This window comes from Colletes latitarsis, chromosome 10 (assembly GCF_051014445.1).
Source record: "Colletes latitarsis isolate SP2378_abdomen chromosome 10, iyColLati1, whole genome shotgun sequence".
Classification (NCBI taxonomy): Eukaryota; Metazoa; Arthropoda; class Insecta; order Hymenoptera; family Colletidae; genus Colletes; species Colletes latitarsis.
The window spans coordinates 20,496,987-20,523,374 of NC_135143.1; the positions used below are offsets into that span (position 1 = coordinate 20,496,987).

At 37.6% G+C, this 26,388-nt stretch overlaps 3 protein-coding genes across 6 annotated transcripts in view; 2 read left to right on the plus strand and 1 right to left on the minus strand.

The window, feature by feature from the left end:
* Positions 1-4,102: 4,102 nt before the first annotated feature.
* The window catches only part of LOC143346908 (3-hydroxyisobutyrate dehydrogenase, mitochondrial), a 35,057-nt gene continuing 12,771 nt past the window's right edge, over positions 4,103-26,388 (minus strand). Inside the window, exons 2-8 of one of the 3 annotated variants that reach the window (XM_076775595.1) lie at positions 7,232-7,262; positions 6,776-6,855; positions 6,515-6,693; positions 6,337-6,458; positions 5,809-6,019; positions 5,614-5,740; positions 4,103-4,421 (exon numbers count right to left, since the gene is read on the minus strand). In XM_076775595.1, the coding sequence (XP_076631710.1) occupies positions 4,239-4,421; positions 5,614-5,740; positions 5,809-6,019; positions 6,337-6,458; positions 6,515-6,693; positions 6,776-6,811 (858 nt within the window). In that variant the 5' untranslated portion in view covers positions 6,812-6,855; positions 7,232-7,262 and the 3' untranslated portion in view covers positions 4,103-4,238. The other 2 variants (XM_076775594.1, XM_076775596.1) reach the window with 2 other exon arrangements.
* LOC143346440 (uncharacterized) lies at positions 10,157-14,686 on the plus strand. Its single transcript, XM_076774528.1, has 12 exons — positions 10,157-10,549; positions 10,657-10,801; positions 11,154-11,336; positions 11,408-11,562; positions 11,779-11,875; positions 11,952-12,022; positions 12,125-12,361; positions 12,839-13,022; positions 13,095-13,185; positions 13,288-13,443; positions 13,715-13,798; positions 14,232-14,686. The coding sequence occupies exons 1-12, from the start codon at positions 10,381-10,383 to the stop codon at positions 14,532-14,534; spliced, it is 1,875 nt and encodes a 624-aa protein (XP_076630643.1). The 5' UTR covers positions 10,157-10,380; the 3' UTR covers positions 14,535-14,686.
* LOC143346761 (uncharacterized) lies at positions 16,593-22,090 on the plus strand. 2 transcript variants are annotated; one of them, XM_076775203.1, is made up of 9 exons: positions 16,593-16,710; positions 17,902-17,943; positions 18,853-18,979; positions 19,060-19,153; positions 19,578-19,693; positions 19,767-20,003; positions 20,497-20,702; positions 20,773-20,841; positions 21,105-22,090. In XM_076775203.1, exons 2-9 carry the CDS (start codon positions 17,916-17,918, stop codon positions 21,251-21,253), a joined length of 1,026 nt encoding a protein of 341 aa, XP_076631318.1. In that variant the 5' UTR covers positions 16,593-16,710; positions 17,902-17,915; the 3' UTR covers positions 21,254-22,090. The 2 variants fall into 2 exon arrangements, with proteins under 2 accessions (XP_076631318.1, XP_076631319.1); XM_076775204.1 differs by lacking the exon at positions 16,593-16,710 and adding an exon at positions 16,749-16,856.

Below are 26,388 nucleotides of genomic sequence, written 5' to 3' on the forward strand. Positions count from 1 at the left end.
ATTTACGATTGAAAAATATATTGAACTCTTATTACTAATATAAAATTACAGATGTGGTATACAAGTAGACATTCAATGTGTTTTTTCGGTCCATTGTTCCGTCACTACACCATTTTCCACCATTTTACCATTTCGTGTCACTCGCAATATTACCAACAGGTTACAGAAATGAACACAAGAGGAAGTGAGGCAGAAAATGATAATATAGAAACATTTCAGGCCACACGTTATATTTTCGGCAAAGAATTCCTTTTCTCGAAAGTGCGTAGGATTTCAGAAGTAATAATTTTTTTATAATGATTTGAAATTTTTTAATTTTTGTCCCCTGTCGATTTTTCTTTCAAATTTGTTTCCCATTTTTAATAAATTTGTTCAACGATCTACGGAAATGTTGTTTAATACTTTTTTGTAGGTATCCATAAGCTCTACTTCGAAAATAAATTTTAATGAAATACATTCACTATTGTAGAAGACCATTAGAATCAACTATTTCTTCCTGGAATCCCCAAAGCTATACGAAGCGCCAGAAGTCATATACAAGGTAGCTATGCATTAGTGTGTGTAGATAGTAGGGCAGTTTCCTTCAGGCACCAGTTTTCCGTGTGATAATGGTGGTACAGACGAGGTATACGAGTAGACTTTTCACCTTATGGACTTTCATGGCCCAATCTGACTGCCATACCAACCTGAAAATTCGGAGGTGATTTTAGCATCCTCTTCTCATGTATGGCGGTCAGTTGAGAAACTATTCACTGAATTAGTATTGATAGTCAAATAGCTGTAGTGTTGAATCTGTTAGTAATGGGGTTTCGAGACCCCATAAAAATGGGCCAAAAAAATACATTGGGTGAAAGATCTACTCGTATACCTCGTCGGTGACAATACTCTAGAATTTTTGATAAATCAATGAGAATCAAAGCTAATCTAGCGAAGAAGCTCTATATTTCTGATGACCTATGCAAAGCGGATCGCAGCCAATTTGCTAATATTATTTAGTTTTTAATTAATAATTGCATTGCCCAGCTAAGAGCGATACGATTATTAATTAAACGGTAAATAATATTACCCAGGTCTCACCACGAGGAGGTTGCTGCGAGTGGAGACCCGAAGGGAGATAGATGGAATCGAAGTTCCATCGATCTCCCTTTTACATTCTTACAAGCTAGATTACTAAACTAGAAAGATAGAAGGAAGCAATGTTCCTTCGATCTTCTAGTTTAGTTGTGCCAAGTAATTATTTCGTTTAAAAAGGGGTGAAGCTAAATTATGGGAGACGCGACGCGACGCGATGCTGAACCGTGCAGCAGATCTTCGGATCGAATCAACACTACCCTTGGTAGATTGATTTCTATTTCTAGAAATCGATCTATCATTGGCAGGCGACTAGATCTTTCGGACAAACTGGACGGCCGATCACATGTTTTGTTCAACGAAACAGTGGTGACCGAAGCAAGAAACGAGAGAACGAGTCGAGAGAAGCTACTTGCTAAATAATTACTTGGCAATATTGGGAGACGCATACAATAGGGACTTAAAATTAACGTCGAAGCTCAAGTCTAGTCAAGTTGAAGCTAAAATTCGGACGATAGAAGGAAACAAAGTTCCTTGGATGTTAGTTGTACCAAGCAATTATGTGGTTAAAAAGAGGGATGAAGCTAAATCGTGGGATACGCGACGCGACGCGACGCTGAACCGTGCAGCGGATCCGAGGATCGAACCTACTGCCCTTGCTAACTCGATCTCAACAAGAAAACAGAGAACTGCAACCCCGAGTCGAGGTCTCCATTTCTCCAACGCAACCCGCCGGGAGCCCGAAGGACCCGACTTAGGCTGTCTGACAAAGAGAGAGTACCTGAAACAGGGTCGACTTCCGCTGGAAGGTATGCGTTTCCGCAGAATACGGAAACTCCACACCTTCCAGCGAAGTGCCGTTTTCCCTCAATCAAGCTTACCAAGGGAAGGTGATTAGATCTTTCGGACCAGATACACGGCCGATCACATGTTTCAATCGATGAAACAGTGGTGACCGAAGCAAGGAATGAAATAACGAGAGAAGAAGCTACTTGTTTAATAATTGTTTGGTAGGACGCGGAAATATGTACAATAAAGAAATCTTCGACGTTAATTTTAAGATTCGCGACGAAGCTTAAATCTAATCGACTTAGAATTAAATGTCGCTCGGCGTTGTTGTGGTGTCTTACTTCGATGTCCCTGCGAATAATCTGAAACTAAAATTGATACCCATATTAGTGACATATGAAAGGAAATTTGATAAACACCATGCAAACTAAACTAGAAGTTAAACCTACCTAAGAAAATGAACAAAATTTACACATGATACAAACAAAGTATTAAGTGACATACGAAAGGAAATTTGATAAACACCATGCAAACTAAACTAAAAGAGTGAGAATCTATAAGATTCTCGATGTTAAACCTACCTAAGGAAATGTACAAAATTTACACATGATACAAACAACATATTCTACCTATACTTGCGTAACGAGAGTATAATGTCGAAGTAAAATAGCAAACGATTGCAAAAATTATCTGAAGAACCATACAAACAAAGACGAAGAGAAACAAAGAAGGAGTAGAATTAAAAAACCAACGATGAAATCAAAGAGTGAAAATATCCAAGAATTAAACCAAATATCTTAGCGAAATAGCAGAGGAATAAAAATCTTATTCTAATTAGTGACATTGAAATCCATAAAATAGCAGGCAAACAAAAATTATACATGAGTTAACAAAATTCATAAAATAATATGCAAATAAAAATGGTATATGATTCAATACAATCATGCCAATTCAAAAAATAAGGCAGTAGTAGAAATAGAGGAGGGAGACATAATAATCAGATAAAACCGGACAGTCAAGCAACATTGAATTATGACCAAACAAATAAAGTAAACTGGTCAATTTTGTGATAATAATATAAATAAGTAAAGTGGGCTTACTACTTGTTGAGCATTAGTTACCATTACCAAGGAAGCACCAAAGGTCCAGCTGTAACATAAGAAACGATTCGTAATTTAGCAAAAGCGATGGACAGTTCCATAACGTTCTATTGGTATCAAACGACAAAATAGAAGAGGGGAGAGCAATTTTAAATAGTTCTTACCAGTGGTCATCACGGTCCGGCACTGGTCAGTAGTGGTCAGTAGTGGTCAGTAGTCGGATCTGCACTGGTCAGCACTGGCCAGTAGTGGTCAGTTGTGGTCAGCTCTGGTCAGTCCTGGTCACTCCTGGTCACTCCTGGTCACTCCTGGTCACTCCTGGTCCCCAGTGGTCAGCGCTCCACGAATGGCCTGACTTCGGCCCGCGAGACCCGATTCCCCTGGATGCTCCAGGGGTACTGAGGGATATGTCTAGCGGTAGTCTTCGAGTGGGGAAGTCGAAGAGTGGGGAGACAGTGTCAACGTGAAGAATTAAGAACCACTTGACCTAGAGAACAAGACTATTTCGATTGGTCCCACCTCTTGACCATTTCTGAATCTTCACTGGACCGCTGATCTTGATGTCAACCTCACTGTTGACCACCAGTGACCATAAGTCATTGTTGATCATCGACTCATTGAAATTATTACGAAGATTAAAGCCTTCTTACGAGGATCCTCTTACAATTTGATGCATGATCTTTTTAACATTTTGTTCCACTATGGAAGAGTGTATCTCATGTTATAAGACACTCGTGGTACAGCGATAGCGGTCAGCCCACTAACGATAGGTCTATTTTTTACCTCGTTTATGTGTAATAGGTGTACATGTCTGAGGTACATTATTTCTCGACAAGCTTGGACTTAGTGCCGTAGATGGGGAAATATTCTAACGTACAGCAGTGCATTCAATGTTCATTTAGTGTAGAAGACATTGAACTCTTTCTCGATAAACTTGGGCATTCTGCCGTGGATGGGGGTGCAATCGTAAGAATAGCAGTGTATTCTTCTTTTATTCTTCTTTTGGGTTAATGTATTTGCTATCTTTGTTCTTGCGGCAAGTACGGAAGGTAATGACCCCCCAGTATACTGGCACATTCTTTTGTTAATTTTAAAAAGATGCTTTGGACTAAGTTTATTAAGCAGACCGACTTATATACTCTCAAGTTTATGTATATTAAGCTTAGAAGAATAAACATTTAATTCAATAACATTTGTGTACTTACAATTAGATGTATAATTTAACAAGATTGAGCATTACTTCAGATTTTTAAAAATCCAGTATGAACACACACATTGTTACTTTTCTCCTTTCAAAAACTTATAAACGAAACTGAAATCTTTTTTTGAAAATCCATGTGCTATAATAGTCCTGTAGATTTGGTAGGCCAAGGAACCCAAGGGAATAGTTGCTTCCACCTTAGTAGCAGCAAACTGTGCCAGTCCCAAGTCTTTAGCCATTAAAGCTGTACTGAAACCATTCTGTAATTAAATAAAAATAATTAGTCTTTACTCGAACGATCATTAAAGAAGGATACATATTTTATTTTTTCAATGAAATACCATAACAATGTTTACTGGTCTAGATAGTATATATGTGAAACGTCTCTTTTTATTTTTCATAGTTAATATTTTCTATCCTGGATGGAAAAATGAAACACAATATTTTACTTATAAATATTAACGCCATAAGATCAGAGAACAGTTATGCACAGAAATTTATTAAAAATTAATTCAACGGTTAAATATTATATGTCAATGTATGGTAATTAGTTGTAGATTATGTATAATTGTATTTTAAAATATATAATTTTAAAGAGAATATTGGCAGAAAATGAAAAGTAAATTAATGATACCTTATTTTTCTATAGAATATAGGAATTTTTGTTTTTGAAAGATTTTGTTTTGAAAAGTTTTGAAAGATTTATGTTCGGTTTCTTTACTTTTACACGTTACATTGGATAGTGGCGCTTATATAATTGAAAAACAAATAAAGAAGTTCACATATATAATGACATTGATGCAATTACTGTAACAGTTGGCTCATAACTAGATTGCGGATGATTAAGCACGCATCATAGGCGTGAATATGCAAAATATGTGCAATTACATGCAAAACATGGGTACATTATCATCTCGATAACGAAAAAGAATAATCAATGAAAGGTTTATCGACGTAAAATTTCTATCCGGACAAAAATTTGTGTATATTACTTTTAAATTACTTATGTTTTTCAAGAATTGAGTCAAGAATTGAAAATAAATTAAAGTCTTTTATCTTTGAAGGTTTTGGAGTAACATAAATCGAATATACCAAAAAAATTAAACCGAATTTTTCTTTTTCAGTATAAAAAAAAAAAAAAAAAAATCAAAACAAGCCAAAATGTTGCGTAAGTCGAAAATAATTAGCGAAGGAACATTCGGAAATGTATTTTCATTTCAATTACAAAAATCTAGGACCAGAATATTACAAAATTTCATTAATAAAACAATGCGTATTGAAAAGTGCTTGACGGGCCGTATAGTGTCGACTTCACCGTTTTCAATTAATTTTCGATAAATTTGTTCGCAGAGAGACGCGTCATACAGCACCAATGTTTTCAGATAAAATATTTTCTTTTGTTAAAACAATTCGACTGGTATGAAAAATACTAAAGTGGTTAAAAATACATACCTCGTAATTTTTGGAGCTCGGTACATTGTCGAGAATGTCAGGGACAGGATTGTACAATTCGGAGGACCAGCATCTACCACTACTCGAGTTTACGATGTTGGCTAGCACCTTTGCGTCTAAACCCAACCTGAAACACGAGAACTTTAGTGAAACGATTATACCAATCGCGCATGATTCACTAAACTCGCGTTTTACTTCTGTCCAAGGTTAAACGCCTCCGCTGTACCGATCATGCTGACAGCCAGAAGCATATTGTTGCACAATTTCGCCGCTTGACCCATTCCCACGTTCCCACAATGAATTATCTTCGATCCCATTGACATTAGAAGAGGTTCAGCGAGCTCAAAATCTCTTTTCGATCCCCCCACCATGAACGTCAGGACGCCATCTTTGGCAGCGTTAACACCTGTCGTGGATGTAGATTATAATAATATTGTTCGACGTTCGAGAAAAATTCTAGTTTATCTTAGAGGTTGTTCCAAAAAGTCTGTTTAAACAAATAATAGGAATTTTACACGGTCCTTCAAGTACTGTGCACGGATCGAAAGTTGTCAACAACCCAGAAGAGTCAATAACTCCGCCTAATCTTCTCCAAAGTATGCCTCAAAGTGCTTAGTGTGGATCGACTCAATTGATATAGCTAATAATAATAATATGACTGGGGAATATTTGACTCGTGGGCAACTTTCGATCTTTGCACAGTACATCGTTCTATATCATCACCTCCAGACACTGGACAGTCTATAAAGCTAACTCCAGACTTTTCAGCCTCCTCTGCTAGAGTCTGTGACACAAACGGATCCACCGTGCTGCTGTCAATTAGTAGACTGTTTCTTTTCGCTGACCTGCAAGCACAAGCTATGAAAGATAACCTGCGTGACAGTTACGACCGCTAATTTACCTCAATAAGCCGTTATCGCCATTATAAACGTTCAGAACGTGCTCGTTGGATGGCAACATGGAGACAACAATTTCGACGTCTTTCGCTACGTCCGCAGGATTCGAGGCAACGTGAGCGCCCGCCGCCTTTAAATTCGACACTGCTGATTCGTTTATATCGTAAACGACCAACTGATGGCCCTGCAATGCGATTATTGACAAACGAAATGTTACTTTAAAAGAAATTCTACGGAATACTGCGTGACTCCGAGTAGCTCGTCACCTTCTTCAACAGGTTTCTTGCCATGTGGCCACCCATGTTGCCCAAACCCACGAATCCCACTCTCGAGAAGCATCGGGACCCTGGATTGCACATATATCGATAAAAAACAACGCGAAATTTTATTCGATTTTTGCGGACTATCGTTTTGCAAAACCTCGATGAAATCTAATAATCGTTTAAATACGGAAAACTATATTCTCTTCAACGCCAAAGTTTATCAGTAGAAAAATTAAATACAATGAAATAATAAAAGGATGCATAAAAATTTCTCTCGAGTGAATGTTCACTCACGGTACCAATTAAGGGTTAATTATACGTTGCTCGAGCACAATGAAGCGAAATTTTCATCGATCGAAAACCGTCGATCGCGTTTCTATTGCAATTGGTATCCGCAAGTACATCGAGAATTTTCAATCTTCTAATTCCGGTTTAATCAAGCGTCGTGATTCAAACTACCTGCAGCGGCGCGAAGAGTAAACAACGTCGATGAAATATAAACACTCATCATCGCGAGGGGAGGGGGAAAAAAAAAACTAATATCCCACGACACGACGATGGAATTAAACTCGTTGTTCTCAGGCAGACTTCTTCGAATTGTGCGTGTAATTGAGAAGGCCGCACGAAACTACTGACTAACGAGCTGTTCAATTTAAATATCCCGTCCTTCGATAAGCGTCGCGAATAATCAATGCCGGTTTAAGGCATCATTTCCATAGAATAATCGATGGAAATGAAAATCTATCGAGTACGTGATGCGTTCCACGCGAACGTAGAACTGTTCAGGGCCGACAGTACCACGAATACTGTTTACAGACGAAACGATCTGCGTTATCAGTCCGAGTTCGTGTGTTTCCACGCGTTGGCCAATTCTTTATCGTCTCGATAAAGTTTGTTGATGTTATTCCAAACGTATCGTGCCCTCTTTCGCGTGCATCATTCGACGTGCTATTAAATGCAATTATATCGGAGTAACGGTGTGGGACAAAATGATAGTCTGTCACGTAACGACGCGGTAATGGCCTCCGACAGACCTAGCAAGCTACCGAGTGTCAATGTCTGATTTTGTTTTCAATGTAACGTTGAGATCGCGCGGTTGAACTCGTCTTGACATTGGACGCGATTTCTCGACTTTCCCCATTGCTCGACTTCGATGGAAACAAATCAGATGTTTTGGTTCTTGCGGCTCGACGTTGAGACCTTTTCGACGTAAAACAAACTAACATGCTTTGAGCGGAAAATTTCGAACGTGGACGCGATCAAAATAATATTTTTCGATTTAATATTGTCTCGTACTTATTATCTGATACACTTCCAATTTTTTCTAAAAAAGTTTGTCTAAAATTTTCACACGCAACGAATTTATATCAGAAAAGCCAACGAACTACGAGAGTTATTTTGCAAGAAATATAACCACAGCTCTTGAAATGTCTCTTGCAAGTTAAATTAGTAATTTTAGTGACACGATAAGTGCAGTTCTTATTTGAAATTGAAAACTGAATTATTTCTATAAATTAATAAGATAAGAAATTTTCTAAGGACACTCGACAATCTACAAATATTGAAATTGTATTTTATTTTTTAGGTCACATTAAAGATTACTTTTAGTAAAGTATTAATAAAATATATTTTAATAGTGTTTTCGTAATTAAAAAAAATGAGACATGTAGAAAATTAACATTTTGCCTACATCTTATAAATATTGTTTTAAGAATTTAAATTGATTGTAACTGAAATGGATTGGTTCTCTTTGATTAAAACAAAAAGGAAGTCGTTATTGCGAAGGCGTACTTGGACAACAAAATTGCACACATTTTGTCTAATGGAATTCGTTATGTTTCATTGTAAAAAAAATGAGATTGTAAAGGAATAACATGGACTGGGCAATTTCTACAGCTATCACGATGGACACTTTCAATTGCATTAGAATAATGAACTCAATTGCACGAAGTACGTAAATGTACTAGCAATCATATGAAAATATAATACATTGTCATGATTAAAGATTAATAAATTTATTCATTAATAAATTCATTCATATTAAAATAATAGATGCACGAACTCGCAATTAATTTCTATTTAAAACTTTCTTTGTGGTAATTAATGTCTCGTATAATTTCAAATGTAATTTCTCAATTGCGGTCATCAAACATCACATTATTTCTTTTCATAGCGTCGAAATTTTTGAGACGATGGGACATAATTGAAACGAAATTGGGAAATGCTACTTTAAGTAATCATACTAACTTAACTACCATACTATATTCGAAGGTAGGTTAACGATAGAATGTAACTGTTCCTTGACAAAATCTAATTTCTTATTATTTGAAAATTAGCTACAATAACGACGTATTTATTATTACTAGTTAGTTATGTCCCACGCTGTATCGTTCGAACGTCTTTAGTGTGTTTCGTGGAACAACGAGTGATATACGAGCACAGGCAACAGAGAATAATAAAACGCGAACCGACGAACGATAACAAGACATGTTCTTCGTACGTCTATCATAAACAATTTGAAACACCGTCAATTAAGCATCGGGTGTAACGAAAGTTCGTCAGTCAAGGCTTCGCGCTCCAGCCGTAATTACATTTTGTCCTTGTAACCCTTATCTACCGTCAAACTGCACCCTGGACGTCCATGTTTGTGTGCACGAGGAGCCGTGAAATTGCACGTATAAACAATATTATCTATATAAAAAAATTAAATTTTTCTGGCAGAAAACGTTAAAAACAAAAAAAAGATTTCAAATATCCCCGTGAATATGGAATTCGACAAAATCCAAAATTCGAAGTTGTTGCCAGACTTGCATCAAAACGCATCCTTGCTGCAAAAGATCGAAGTATTATTTATTTTTCCTCGTACTGTTTAAACATCATAATAAATTTAAAAAGAAATTCAAATACATTGTATACATATAAAAATTAATTTAGTCTGCTACATTTTGGTGTAAAAATTAGTCCAGCCCATTTATCAGGTTTGTTATAAAAGTTAATAATTTTGTTCATAATAATAATGAATGCTGTGTCTGTGTCGCTAAATCAAATCCAGGCCAGTCACTCGAGATTTAAGAAGTGTAATAACATTAAAAAAATAAATAATGATCTAGAGTAATAATGGCCATTTTAACCACCCTTGAAAATGTAACACGTGTTCCAGTCACCCCTTTCTAAAATTACTCGACCAAGAGGTATTTCCTCGATTCGAGTGTGACAGTGTGGTGCATAATAAAATTATAGTTCATGCAATAGGTATTTCTGGATTCATTTTCTCGCGTAAAATGGTCGTATTGGCGTTCGTGCCACCCTGTACGTTGCGTCAACTCCTACGTCGAATTACACAGCGAGCTTGAGAACCGTCGTTCCCATTTCCAGACCGGAAGCCCGGACTCGCGCCACGTTTGCGTACTGTTGACACACGGTGGTCGGTGAAAAAGATAACCCAGACCGCGGACAAGTTCATATGGCTCCCAATTGGAAGATCAAACAAAGGGTTTCCCTTGAGTTCGCGAAAGGATCGACGTTTGCTCGAAGGACACCGTAACCGAGCTCGGCGCAAACATCGGGACACGAGACTCGATTATTTGCTAAAGTTATCATCCGCCGTGATGGCGGATTTGTTGCTTTACGCTTTGGTGTTGTTAGCTGCCTCGTCGCTGGCTGTAAAGAACGACATTCTTGATTCCGCGACGGAATCATGGATCCCCGACGACGACTTTGCAAAGATCGTCCGATTCTCGCTACCATTTTCCAAATGCTGCAACATCCTCTTCGACGGTTGGTAAACTATCAGCGTGTTAGCCTTTGTTCGCTTTCTTAACCGAAAAGAAAACGGAGACACGGCTTTTGTTTATTTTTTGAGCTGGTTCCTGAATTTTATTCAGGCTCTATGGAGGACACGGAAGTGCTGTTCAGGCAGTTCAGGAGTGTCTATCCGTACGAGTACCTCTTGAAACAGAGCATCTACGATTGCAACGGGTACCTCTTGCTGGGCTCGAGCGACGAGGAAATCAAGAAATCCTTGGACAAGTAAGAGTTCGCGAAATAAAATGCAGTGAAACGTCGTTTGGCGAAAATAGTAGACGAAACGTTTCTTCGACACACGAATTAATAGTATGGTGGTACTGGAAATAGGAAAAAATTAATTCATAAAACCAGCGTATAGTAATCTGATGTATATTCGATCGAATCAGTGTAACTTTTGTACATCGTGAAATACTTTATTTTATGTTATAATGTTTTCGTTCAGTATATTTGGACTTTCGTTTAATATTATGACCCATAGGATGGGTCATAAGTGACCCAGATGGTCCGATGGCTAATGATATTTAACAAAAATTTAATCTGATACTGATTCGTGACCCAAAGTAATTTTCCACAGAATACCATCTTTATTGTGGAAGACAGAGATCCTGATCCTGGTGAATAACAACGTTACTAACAATTCCAGTCTGCTCGACTGCTCTTCGTACGGAACTGCAAATGTGAATATCGTCTCTATGTCCGGAATATGGAGGCTGTCGGAAAATTATTTAAAACCCCGAATATTCAATAAGCTTGATAGGTATACTCTTTGGAATTAATAACTGAGAACATTTGTCGTGTTATCGTTTTTCCTTTTGTTGAAATGCAAAGGTACGACGGACTGAAACACGAGTACGACAACTTCAATTTTCGAGGCAGAGAAATGCAAATTTGCAGTGTGTTCCGACCTCCATTCACGTTCTTCAATCACACAATTAATAAAGTAATCAACGGCGTGCAAGCAAACGTTTTCGTTTTTGACACTGGTAAATAACTTACTAACGTGTGTCTGTTTTTTATCTTTTCGTTACATAACACTTTTTTTCCACTCGATTCTAATTTCTTAATGTCTACATGTTTAATAAACCTATTATTTCCAGTTCTACGTTCGAGGCAACAATTACTTGGACTAAATTTTACGATTAGTTTACCGTGTTTTAAAAATATACATTTTTAATAATTAATTTTATCATTAACTGTAGATTTGCAAAGGGATGGCATTGAAATGCAGCTGTTCTTGATCATAGCGGAGAAATTGAATTTTACGTGGACGATAAGAAAACCGGAAGGGAAATCTCTGTAAATATAAATGCACGTGGTTTATTCGTTTTCTTAAAAATTCTATTTTTTAAATTAATATTAATGTATGTCGAAGATATGGAACACGTTTCAATGCTACAGTATGGAATGGTGGACTGATAGGAATGATGCACGAAAACAAGGCAAGTCGGTGTCTAAAAACAAACAAACACTAGCAATAAATTTTACCGATTAATTCACGTTCGTCATGTGTATTATCATTTCCAATATCTTCTGGGCCCCAGGCAGACATGGCGTTCGGCGGCATCTGGTTAATACACGAACAACACGAATTCGTGCACTTCTCAGAACCATGGTACCAATTACTCGTGATTTTCTTGGTGCCCCGTCCGCGACCAACAACAAGCTTTTGGGCGCTGACCAAGCCATTTTCGGGCAAAGTTTGGTACCTAATTGCGTCCCTGTTGTTTCTCCAGAGCCTGTACATGTACGTCCGTGCACAGATCGACTCGAAATTTCCGAAACGTAAGTTCGATATTGATTTCGTGTATGCGAACGTGCGTGACGAATGCTTCTTCTGCTCCATAAATTATAAACACGTTCGTGTTCCCGTGCATCGCGTTAAAGCAATGAAATGAAAAAATGCCAATTATCTCTTTCCTCGACCGTCAAGTGATATCCTCTGGAGTAAATCCAATGGCGGAAATTAGTTTGACGGAAAGCGTAAAAATATCGTTTCTGATTTGTAACGCAGTATTCCCTCGCTTCATGAATAAATCTATGCTACGACTTGTTGAAATAGAAACGCCATCACCACTGTTTACGTTTCTCTAGCTCGGGAGGCAGGCTGTTAGCGTTAATTCGGTAACAGTTAATTTTAGAATTGTTTAACGTGATAATATAAAATACAAATGGAGCAAATGAAAAAGAGAAACGTATAGATACTTGAATGTTACGTAAAAGTAAATTTCAAGAAATGAACGATAAATTCGTATTCGTCAGGTTTCCGGAATTTCCTCGTTAGCCTGATCGACCTAATCGGTACCTTCCTGAGCACCTCCGTGCCGCAAACCACGACAAACAACAAACTCGGGATACTTCTCTGGCAGACCGCTGGATGGTTAATAATTAGCGCTTATTGCAGTAGCCTTGCGGCCAGGCTGGCAACTTTGGAATATGAAAACAGGTAACGTCGAATTCCCACCGTCGCCGTGCCCGATTTCCGTCCGTAAATGGACTTTGCCGATACGTGTTTCAGAATCGATACTATGGAGCAGTTCATCGCGGCGAATTTAACATGGGGAAGGATAGATCAGCCGCCGCCTTTTCGCGATTATTTCGACCTCACGGTATATCATTACAAGCCACGATTTTATCGAAATCGTGATACACTTTTTTTATTACTTTTATATACTGTTTTATTGCGTGGAAAATATACTCGATTCTCCCAGGACGCTTACGCGGCGCAGCTACCGAATAGGTTTCATCTCTTGAATAACGTCGAGGAAATTAATAAACATATTATGGATGGTAATTACGCGATACTTGGCAAGATCCTTGACGACTGCTTCTTTCCTGATGACTACGTACCTAATGACAAGCTTAAGGTAAACACGAAAATCGTTGATTTTATGGGGAACCAAAAATTAAATTAAATCGTGAGTCAGTTGCGTGGTATATTATTTTTCGACCCACTTATACGAGGAAGACAAGTATCATAGTCGAGAATAGTTTCGAAATTCTTGACTGTTGATAAGAATAGTGTTTTGTAAAAATTTTAAATACTTGTAAACATTTTTAAATGTTTGATTCTATGATTGGTAATATTTTATACAAATAATTTTTCCAACGAACACACTAAATCCCATGCTGTATTAGAATTTCAGACTTATGGGACAATCGGTAGGACGCTTCTACGCAGCTTTCGCGATTCAGCCTTGGCTTCTGATGCCAGTAAACAGGGTAAAGTACCATTTAATTTGTGCGTCATGTTTGTTGGATAACGATCGAAAAATTATTTTTATAATTCGTAAACTGTAACGTCCTTCTAAATTAAAAATATTACACCGCAATAATTCACTTTCCCTTGAACCCTTGAGGGTTAAAAATCCAGGTCGTATGATTTCATTTTTCTTTTGTATTTAAATTAAATTGTAAGCTGGGATTAAGTCAGGTCAGGTTCTCTCTTTTCAACCTTGCTTTCTATACTTTGTTTCCATATATTCTGCTTTCCTTCTTATTTAGCGAATAAAGACAAATAAAATGAAACGTTGCGGGAATTTTCAGTACTGATTTTCTGCAATAATCGAGGTTCTATCGTGCCAGTGTTCAAGAAGTACTCAATAGTGAACTTAATTGCGAGTCGTAAACTATTTTGTTCGTGTTTTTTCCGCAGATGATGTTATTGTTAAAGCAAACGGGTATTGTAAATTGGCATATGCGCAACGTCATCCGCAGACGCAGCAGCTATAATCTTCGAGACGTTCTCGTAGAGCACGATGGTTACGACGGAAGTGTGCAGATTCTCGGACTGACGCCTCTGGCTGCTGGATTTTCGTTGCTGGTCGTTGGCTTGTCGATTGCTGGGCTCGTGTTTTATTTGGAACTCAAACGCGCCACTGGATCGACTTCTGTTTACCGTGTTCTTCGATCTATAGCCGGTAAACGTATCGAAAGGGACTTAAAAAACCGTCCCTAAGTGATGATCGCGGTGCAAAAGAATTTTTCACCATCATAAAATGCGATTTCACGATAGTGGGTATTAATTAATAGCGGAATAATGTTGACGAACGCTTGTTTTAACAAACTAATAAATAATCTGACTCATAGTTCCACAGATTTAGGCAAATTTTAATCGAGAATAAAGAATACTGGCCGTGGTTTCGCTCGTTTAAATAATTTATTAATACAGTATAATTTATAAATGAATTTATGAATAGTGAATAAAATTTGCTCGAATCTGGTTTCACTTCCAACATTCCTATTTCTTTCCTTTACTTTTTAAGGAGTATTTATTTTGAAATATCTAATGTCGCGTTGCCTCCCATGCTCGCCACCAGAGGGGTCGCGCTCTCACAAGCGCTCGACCGACTTCCTAATATCCCAGTTGTCTAAGGCAAGGCCTGCTAGAAAGCCTTACTGATAAGTCCACAGCGACGCAGCGCCACATAGTAGATATGTATACAGGGTGTTCGGCCACTCCTGGGAAAAATTTTAATGAGGGATTTTAGAGGCCAAAATAAGACGAAAATCAAGAATACCAATTTGTTGATCGAGGCTTTGTTAAAAAATTATTAACATTTAAAGTTCCGCCCATAATGAATTTTTTTCTAGAAAATGCGCAAGATTTCGAGGGTATGTGTAATGAACAAAAATTATTATAATTGACCCCTGCAACTAAAAATATTTTTTCCAGAACGTTTTGAAATTTTTTTTTTCCGTCGAAAAATTTCACACATTCTCGAATTTTTTTCTCGAAAGTGGGTAGAATTCCGGGGGTATGTCTAATGACCAAAAATTATTATAATTGACCCCTGCAACTAAAAATATTTTTTCCAGAACGTTTTGAAATTTTTTTTTTCGTCGAAAAATTTAGGCGCCAAATTAGATTTTCGGTGAGGAATTTTTTTCTCGATAGTGCGTAGGATTTCGGGGGTATGTCTAATGACCAAAAATTATTGTAATTGACCCCCGCAACCGAAAATAATTTTTTTAGAACGATTTGAAACATTTTTTTTTCATCGAAAAACTTCAACACCTTCTCGAATTTTTTTCTCGAAAGTGGATAAGATTTCGGGGGTATGTGTAATGACCAAAAATGATTGTAATTGACCCCCGCAACTGAAAATAATTTTTTCAGAACGATTTGAAATTTTTGAATTTAATTGTTAATAACTTTTTAACGAAGCCTCCATCAACAAATTTTTATTCTTGATTTTCGTCTTATTTTGGCCTCTAGAATCCCTCATTAAAATTTTTCCCAGGGGTGGCCGAACACCCTGTATACATATACATGTACAGATAATGTAAATGTAAATTTCGCAGATAGAATCTAGTGATAAATTTTAACTCCTTAACGTACATGCCCGAGTCTGACTGCTTTGAAAAACGATATTTGTGTTTAATTTAACGGTTTAAGGAATAACAATACTTGTTTTCCTTCAAATTATACGTTAGGTACAACATTGTAAAAATCGCATTTTTATATAGCGTAGAAACAAGTCCAATACAGAAAACTGATCATTCTAGGAAAAACATGAGCGTTAACGGATTAATGACTTAACATTATCACTATCTACAAGTGTGCATTTCCAAACGCACTTCAAACGAAACGAAGGAAGCTTTTTCTATCAACGAATGTTCCCCCATATTTAAAATATGAGAACATCTTGCAAGTAAAAATTATTTTTTATTAAAAGCACTATTTGAAACTAGGAATTTATACGTCATTCAACTTTTGGGATTATGTGTTTCTAGTTTATTGTAATACGTGGACTGATAAAGAAAATCAATTATAATATAGAAAATATACGAATATATAGAAATGTATAAGATTGGGATAACATAAAAATACATGAATTACTAAATATGAAAAGGCCAATTTTTAATTTAAAGTTTTTAATGGCTATAGAGTGACGAGTCATTTTGTTTAAATTCTTTGTTTGAAATAGCAGTACACGAAATGCGATAATTTCGTATATAATGATTCCCCGTGAGTGTTTATGTCACTTCTTGTTGCGGAACAGAGGAATTGTCATTGTAAATAGATTAAATGGTACTCGCGTGGCGTGGAAGTCAGTCGAGCCGTGCATGCAGCACAGATCACATCTAGAACGGGTTTTTAATCTCTTGCTGTAACATTCTCGTTTGCAACTGTACGTAAACAACAATACAACAAAATAATTTTAACGCTTAGATATTTTATAAGGAAAGTAAAAACTGTGTGAAGAAATTTATTTCGTAAAATATCGTTCTACGCATTATTTTCTTGATCGAACATCGGCTCTGTAGTCAGAAACGAGTAAATCTTTATTCTAATATTAGACAATAATTAAATTTTTACACGTTCAATGCGAAATATTTCTTCCTATAATTGAAATTTCTATTTTTGTTTAACGAGCAACGATAAGACTTGCTTATCTTGTATTTGATGGTCGAAATTTGATTTTAGATAAGAATTTTCGTTCGTCACTGCTTGGAAAGCTTCGACGAAAACTTTTGAAAAAATGTTTTAAACAAAACAGAAATTATTTCTACGCAGTGATAATAACAGTGTGAAAAATGAGAGTGTTTTTTATCATCGTCAATAGATTGTGTCGATAATATACAGTGACAGTGTCCGTAGAATGTGAACGTCAGCCTTTTTGATTAATTTACTGAGTCATGGTTACGCAAGTAGTATAAATGCTCCCGGTTACAATCGAAGCACGTCGAAATGACAAAGCCAAACAATGAGTTTAATATGCTTGTTTATTTGTCTCGAAGATTTATAATGAAATTTAAATTATTTGAATATTTAAATTAAATTGAAATTATACTGAAGTTGAAGATGGCAGTCGTAAAATATAAAGAAAATTTTTCAAAAAATATCAGTTATAAAACTTATGACAGTTGAACTCGATTAACAAAATAATAACATAATAAATAATAGAACGAATCGTTACGAATAACCGAAATAAATTTCTTGCCGGTTATTGATAACGATAACAAAGTTTCGGTCACTGATAATCATTACTTGCAATTAAAAATACTAATAAAAATCGAAAAAATAATTTTTATCCCGTAATTTTTTTTATTTTGATCGGTGGCATTTGCATCATGTTTTATTATACCATAATTAGTACGACAAGAAGCACGACATGTCTTCAGGGAACGTTTTGATTAGGCAATTTATGGCAACAGATATTACTCAAAGCTAAGCTAAATATTCTCATGCGATAAAACGAAAGTTACACGCGCGAAAAAAACGTTATTTCGTTTTACATCCCGATTAATACATAGTAATTTTCGTTTGAAAAAATTCTATGGGTCGGTACGTTAATAATAGGTTATTAAATTGTTTATAGTTTCACGGTGAACGATGAAAGAAAAAAGGCACATCGACGATGGTAAGTGTTACTTTTTACTTTTATCCACGCACGTACGTTTCTCGGACAATATTTTGCTCTATTATTGAAGATTTATTTACCGTATATGCCAAGTATACGTTTCTGTAAAAATACCTAAACATCCTTTGACGGAATTTTATTTTAAAGTTACCCACAAAATTGAGCAAGTTTGAGAATAAATATTATTCTATCTAAATAATTTCTTCAGGGATGACAAATTGTCAGAGTTAATATTCCTGCTTTATCAATGAAAACGTAATTATAATGGTAAATTAAGCTAATGAGTAATTAAATTAACCATTGTAAAGGGGAGATTTCTTTTGAAAAAATTCAATGGCGTTAGGTGAAATTAAAAATTTCATTTCTTCTAATAAGCACAGGTGAGGACTTCTCTTCGTGAAAGCAGTTCAATAATGGCCACTTTCTTGCAGAAAATTAATTTATCACTATTCTTACATTTTCTATGACTGGCCTAAACATCAAAGGAATGAAAAAAATTGTATAATTCATATTGAATATATGTATAGAGTCACATAATTGAAACGGAAATGTGTTTATTAATTTTTTAAAAGATTAACTATAAATAGAGGTTTTGAAGAGTAATTCTAATGAACATTTTTGGTGGAGTTTGAAGGACTTACATTTCGTAGATCGGTATCTTCTGTAACATAGAACTTTGCTCATTGTACTGCACTTCTGAATATCGTATTAATTAAAGCGTTCCATATGTTCTTGGAATTCTTGACTATTATTAATTGGTCTCTCTTAACAGTAAGCTACAGATAATCCCGAAGATAAGAGTTCGTAGGAGATTTTTCTTTTTCTATGAACACTACATCTGTGAACATATTTTAAAAAATTTGGGTATACACAGTTTCGATATATAATAATCCCACTAATTCTTGTTAGTTCAACCAGCAACGGTGGACGAGCACATAAAACTGATCCACGAGGACAGGTCACTCCACGATACGGAATTCGTCAAAGTAACGCCAAACGACCTCCCAGATTGGTTCGATGAAAGGTTGTTCAAAATGTGAGTAAAATCAAAGGAATTCTATTAACAAAGCCATTTATAGCCACTGAAGTTGCATGATTTTGAAATTACAATTTTAGAGGTCAGACGGCTTATATGGATAATATTCTAGGATTTGGAATTGCGAATCTAACGGGTTTAATAGCGATACTATGTGTCCCAGATATAACAAAGGTAATAATCTGTTCGAAATACCCTTCGATCTTTACAGAAATAGAGATTTTTAATACACGTACGACCGTTTAATTGAAAATTTTATTGTTTCGTACGAAAAGATATATTCTTTAAAGAATACGAACAGTTTACAAGCTCGAGTTTCATTCATTTTGATGATACGTATCTTCTGACAACGGACTATTTAATTGTTTTGACTTTCCGGCAGTAATCTTCCATTATTAAGTTTATTTATTGAGCAATTTATCCACGTCACGTATTTTCAAACTCCATTTATCGACACCGTCCAATAATCGAGGTTCCACTGCATTTCAACGATCATCTTTAAACACTTCATAGATGGAAATCCAAGCGAGCAAAATTGAAACTTCGCCGTAAAATAATTAATTGAAAATATTTTAATATTTTACGTTTTATATTGCAGATACTCGTGTTCACGAGGCGGAGTTCGACTATCTCTTTATCCTTCAGGCGATATATGGAAACGTTGTTACTTATATACGAGCTATTTAAATCTGACATGCTGAAAGCGGATTCAAAGTGAGCTTATGGACGGTCACGTTAAACTTCCCGCGAAAATGCACGAGCCTGTCACACAAATATGTGATTACAGGTGGTTTCAGGCGATAAACGTGATACGATGGAAACACGCGTTAGCCACCAAGAGACACATAGAACATGGAGGCAATGGAATATACATGAAGGACATGGCCATCACGCAATTCGGGTTCATTGGGTACGCTTTGACGTGCCCTGATAAGGTCGGATTGTCCCACTGTACCCTCGAACAGAGGGAGGGCTTCAATTATTTTTGGCGGGTCACGGCTCACATGTTAGGCATATCGGATCGGTAATTATACATGGTCGTTGTACATCAGTGATTCTCAATTTCTTCCCCGCAAAGAGACTCTTGTGGCGTCGCCTCTCATGCTCGCCGCCAGAGGGGTCGCGCTCTCACAAGCGCTCGACCGATTTTCTAATATCCCAATCGTCTAAGGCAAGATCTGCTAGAAAGCTTTACTGGACGAAACGCTTCCCTTTCCCACGACGCAGCGCCCACACACTTTTTACTCGCGAATAGAGCTCATAAACGAGATCACGAGCCACCAGAAATCTGTACAGTGATGATTCTTAAAATGAACGTGATTCGTAAGTTGAACACTTGATTCGTAAATTGAATATTCGCTCTCGCTAGCTGTAAAATATCTGCTGGCGTCGAATTTCACCTCCGCTGTACGAAAAATGGCCACACCAACCTTGGAGCAATGGTTCATTTTAAGAATCGTTACTGTATAAGAGTTCCGTGGATCGTTTTTCGAATTGCTTATTAATGAATCCCTTAGGTTGAACATCTGTCGTAAAACGGCGGCTGAGACCACGGAGTTGTGCAGAAAAATCGCAAGCGAGATAATTAAGGAACACTTGTTGGATCCCTTGCCAGAATCCGAACAACTGGTATCGTACGCGGTGCAAGGTGTGTGGTACATCGATCCCACTTACGACGAAGATGCCATCATAGCCCTTATGATGGACATGACAGGAATAAAATGTCAGTTTCGTTTAACGCGATTAAATTGGTTATTCGTCAACAATTACCCGAACGAATCTTGTGTTCGCAGATAAAAAACGACTTGGATGGTACTCGACGTTAAACATGAAGCTACGCGAATGGAACTCGTATCTCCACAGTAAGTGATTCCTTTCGACGAGAGAATCTAACACGTGGTCTATTTAGAAACCACAGAACAGTGTCACCGCGTCATATAAGGTTTCTTAATCCAGAACAAGCTACGAATCGGTAGATACTGTGATTTACAACTTTCAGTCGCCGGTTGAACTTCGCTCGCTTAATTTCTTTCGACAATTAACGTTAACACGATTTAGAAACGACAAATTTTTTTTACGTACGATTAATTGATTTCCAATTCTGAATGTCTCTTTAATTTTTTAGGTGCTCCTTACATCGGTATATTGGTCAGGATAATTTCCAATCGTATATTGATGATGCTTTACTGGCTGGGCGAGAACCACTCTATACTTGCCAGGATCGCGTTTGGCAAACAGAAATCGAGTTTTTGCCCGTATCCGAAAATAGAGTAAACGAAATTTGGGTCGAAAATATTTTAATGTACCTAATCTCATGGAAACGAACAGCTCGAGTGATCGATAAATAAATAAATTCGAACGTTGCTTGAATAACGAACGACGCGTAATCGGATTGCAAAAATGCACCGAAGGTATTATATTACCTTCCGTCGATACTGGTGGATTTGCCGAGTGAAATGGATGTTAGTAATATCGATCGCCAGAGGTCACTACGTGTCGCGTGTCGCTAATTAAGTATCCGAGCTGCAACCGTCGATAGACTGGAAACGATAATTAACATGGGTAAAATGAAACGGTAAACTTTTATAAAGAAAAGTTATTCAGTAACTTTTAACTTTTGATTTATTTTTTTTTCTGTTTTGTCATTCTGCTATAAAGGTAAAGTCCTCTGTTAATGCAAGAATTAGTGGACTACTAGTTTTAGAGAATACATTTTGTTTTATAATTAATTTCATTGGACCCCTGTTAATTCACAGCTCGTTAGACAATTTTTTTAATTTATATGTATCGGTAGCCATTTATATGAGATAACAATACTGCTGCGCTGCATCGCACTAATGCAAAGTTTTCATTGGTCATAATAGCGAATAATACCGATTTTTAGTATTCTTTGTTGTTCTCTGGCAATTTGAATCGTTCAAATATTAATCCGATTTTATCAAAATTTGACAATAATACTTAATCACATTGCCTACTCTATGATGACATTTACTTTTGTAATATTGAAAATATGGCTTCTGGATGCAACATACTATGTTTTAAATATCCTAGTTATTACAATTTTTTTTGGTTTAGAAAGTTTAAATACACTACAAATATTATTTATATAAAGTTTATTGCATTGTTACGAACGCTAGTATACGTTGTTAAAGTTGTGAATAAAAAAAATATTATGAAAAATAAAGTATTCGTTCGAGTCCTGTTAATTTGACGCATATCAAAGTAAAGCTACTTTAATATTTTTTACGTAGTATGTTATATTATTATAGTACAGTATTTTTCTAAATTGTGGACAAGTATTATGTAGCAAAAAATATAAAATAAAAATAAAAAACAGGCTGATCAATAGGATTGTTTACTAAGAAACTAAAAAAAAACTAAAAAAATTCTCTAAATAAAACGTTACAGGAAAATATATATGGATAGGATTCTTGTGGATTTCGATAGGGTCAGAAAATTAAGTTTAGCGACAAAATATTGGGTTATGTAGTTTCCAATAACCTTAAAACAAAATTTTTACCTCGTAGACAATTTCACGATTATTAGTCTGGCAGTCAACGTATTAATACGATGACATAAATCATGATTTCGCACGATTGATAGACGGTTTAGGTTGTGCCATTTATCAGTAACCAAAATTGCGTCAAATGATACAATTTTGGCGGTTTCCAACGTTTCAAAAAGAATAAAAAGACTAATATGTTTTATTATACTAATTAACACATTGCTTTATATTCTTTTTGCAATTTTAAATTCTATATCAGTCCCTTCAGAAACTATTTACATATATTGAAGATGATATGATGATGGTAAACAGAAAATATTATAGAAAAGAAGTCTCAACGCGATATAACGCGACATCTGTGATCAGAATGTTACGACAACGCGACATTAAAGTGTTCGACGATGACAAGTGTGGAACAAAAGTATGCAATGTACATTTGTTTGCTTATTGTTGCAATGTCACGACTTTTAATGCCAGGTTTGTCGTCGTGAGAACTTAATTGTTGCGTTGTCACGACGTTCTAAACAGAGATGTCGTTTTATATTGCCGATACTTCGTCCCAGAGACTGAAAGATGTATTTTTATGCATATCTTAACGGTATTTGCTTCCATACCGGTATTATTGTGACAGATATAAGGAGAGACATTGCCTCCTTATGGGACTCGTGCCCCACGTTGAGAAACACTGATCTAAAATTACCGGTATTTCATCGGTATTCGTAATACCGATTCAATCTCTACTTTTCCCTTAGTTTTTATTTCTCTAAAACGTCGTCGGGGACGAAGTAACATCGGTCGACATCATGTTACATAACCTATATTTACCAATAAATCCGTTGTCATCGGAAGATCGTATCATATAATAGCGAGCATAAAAAAGTCGCGCTGCGCATCGTTCGTGAAAACGGACCTTACGGCGTGCATTTCCTCGGTATAACGGGTGGTTCGTGCCCTTCAAAAATCAACGTTTACTATTCCCGCGTCAGTCGTGGCATATCCCTGTCCATCGACGATAATTATCAGCCGCAATTTGTCTGGCATCGTTCCCGTCTCCGCTCCACCCACGAGCGCCGCTCGAATCCTCTCTCCCTCGCGTTCGGTCCGCTCGTTGCCATTATCCCTCAGTTTGCCGGCGCAGAATCGCGAGTATGATTTTTACGCGAGTCGCGTGATTCCATGCACGGCGCATCTTCGATGCGAGCTGGTTAGAGACTTGCGTGCGAAGCGAGACCCGGCTCCGCACGCCTCGCACCGCGCGCGAACCGATACAGGACACACCGTCGAGAATCCACACGAGGAAACGCACGCACACCTGCCCCGGACGTTCGCGTACACGGAGAAACGAAGGCGTATGTAACACGGGTCTCGGAGTACATAATACACAGCCATATATCCTTCTGTCCCGTAGCTACTCTCCCTCGACCCTGTCGCCTCTCTTCACGGTTCCTCTCCTCGTTCCTTGGTTCACCGGCCCTTCCCTTCCCCGCGCACGGTTCGCAACGCCGCAGCCAGCGATCTCCCTCCCCCTTTTCCCATTCCCCGGTCCACCCGTCCGTCGTTCCCGTGCCATCGAGTCCTCCATGTCCCCCCCCCTGCCCGCCCGCTCCTTCCCTGCTCCAACCGAGCCAGCTTGCACGACCTAAACGAGATGACTCGTCGCGGGGACGGAGAGGAGCGACGCTCTCCGGTGGAGACGCTGCCGAGCGAAGAAGAACGAGGATGAGAAAACGGGATAGATGGGGTGGCCGGGGCGGGAGGGGAGTAGGTATCAGAGGCCGTCCGGAGAGGAGAAAGAAGATGGCCCTGCGGGCCCTCGTGTTACACAAAGAGATCCGCGCGTCCGCCTCTAAAGCCCGATCCATACGCAGCCACGGCAACGTGGCTCCGCGCTCCTCGAAATCGTTTTGCGCCGCTGTAAATTGCGGAGCGCCTCGCTCCGCTGCCACCGTCGTCGCCCGACGCCCGACGTCGTCGCGGCGTATTGCTTCTTCCACTTTTCGTATCCCGTCCGGTGGAAGGAGACGCTGGATTGCGTACGCGACGTTACAGGGGACGCGCACCGCGCCGAAACCGAGGAAACCTGGTCAAAACCCTAAAACACAGACTCGCTATAGTACCTCGCATGTTCACTGCCAGATCAAAACCGTTTAATATTCAGCAAAAGTAAAATTTTATTTTTGTAACCTTGTTAAAATTCACCAATTCTATCCAAATTTATTTCCCTCGACGTCATAACTTGAGAATTCATTTTTCTAGTATCATAGTGGTAAATCTTGTCACCCTTATACGGGTGACGTGGCAAAATGTTAAACACCGCCATCGATTCTGTCGACTATCTTGACGATGAACGCTAGCAATCCGAGACAGGCGAATTTGTCGCTATTGCAGTTGGATATTGAGAAGTTTTAAATTAAACTAAAAACGCTGTAAAATACCCACTAGACCATCAAAATGTCGAACATTTCTATTTTTCGCACCACGAAACGCACCAGACGCAGCAGTCATGGTGTTAAAGCAAAAAGTTTGTGCAAACAGAAATGAAATCAGTTCACTTCTTTCGAACCGTGTAAAATCGAAACGGTGTAAAAAAAAAAAGTGGAAGGGAGGGGGTGCGGATCGTGTAAAAAGAGAATTGAGTGCGCGGTACGTATGTACGAATCGATGGTTTAAAACAGCACTTCGGCCCGAGTAAATTAGCACTCTTTCATTTGCGTTTCTGCACTTCGAACAGTCGTGTAGCGCCATCTACACATAAACGTAAATACGTATTGTACGCGCTAAAGTAAATGGAGCATCATCGTGCATCGCGTTACGCCATTATCCGTGATCGATACATAACTATGATGCAAGACATTTCTGGAGAATATATAATAATAATAATACGGCCCTTTCTTGATTTTCCACGTGTTTATAGGTAGAATATATTGAAAAATTATGGTCCAAGGAACGAGTCTTGAGGCACGTAGGCTCAGTAGCAGATTTAAAAGAGATGTAAAGGGATTTCAAGATTTCAAGATTTCGAGAATCCCACCCCTAGACATTATAACTAGAAGTGGAAATATTAAAGTTAAATGAAGAAATCGGTAGAAGTCGTTCCGAAACTATGAAGATATTCGGTGACTGTGTCAAGGTTAAAATAAATGTAACGCCGTTAGAGTGATGGATCTTCGACGAACTTTAACGAAGTTTACTGCTCATGCCATTATGTAAACAACTATATGATTTGTCTGCATCTTCGCGAATACTTCGGAAGTATCGAATCTTACCGCCTACTTGTTCCTGAAAATATTTATCCATCCCTAGCTCGTAAATCCCGTATTTACGATCCTCGGCGAGCACACAACTTTTCCCTGTGAACACGTACGCGTATACGTGTATCCGCAGAAAAATACTCGAGCGTAGGAAGCACGTGCGTACGTAAATCATACGAAATCCCGGTCCTTCCGGTGCTCCTCGATCGCGCTTTCCGTCCTTCGGAGGTCCCGGTAAGGTAAAAATTCGTAAAAGTTTTGTCTCGCTGTAGAAATTATGGGAAAATATTTTTCTGGATTCAAAAATATATATTATGCAACTATTGTGGATGTGCCAATAAATCCACACAGTTTAAAGCATAGTATTACTTATCATCTCTTTTGTAACAAGAATAATAAATAATTAATGTATGTAAAAAGTCCCTATCACCGACCAAATGATTAACTATCTCTATTAAACGGACATTCATATTCAATTACTGCTGGTCATATCAAAAACCACAAAATCAGGTTAGCCGTATAATTACATGACGGACGGTAGCGTCCCCAGCGGACAAACGATGAAGCACAGGTACTATACCTATGCAAGAGACATATCGTACATCTTATATCAGCTCCTTTGCAAGTATAGTAGCTGTATTTCTTCGTTCTTC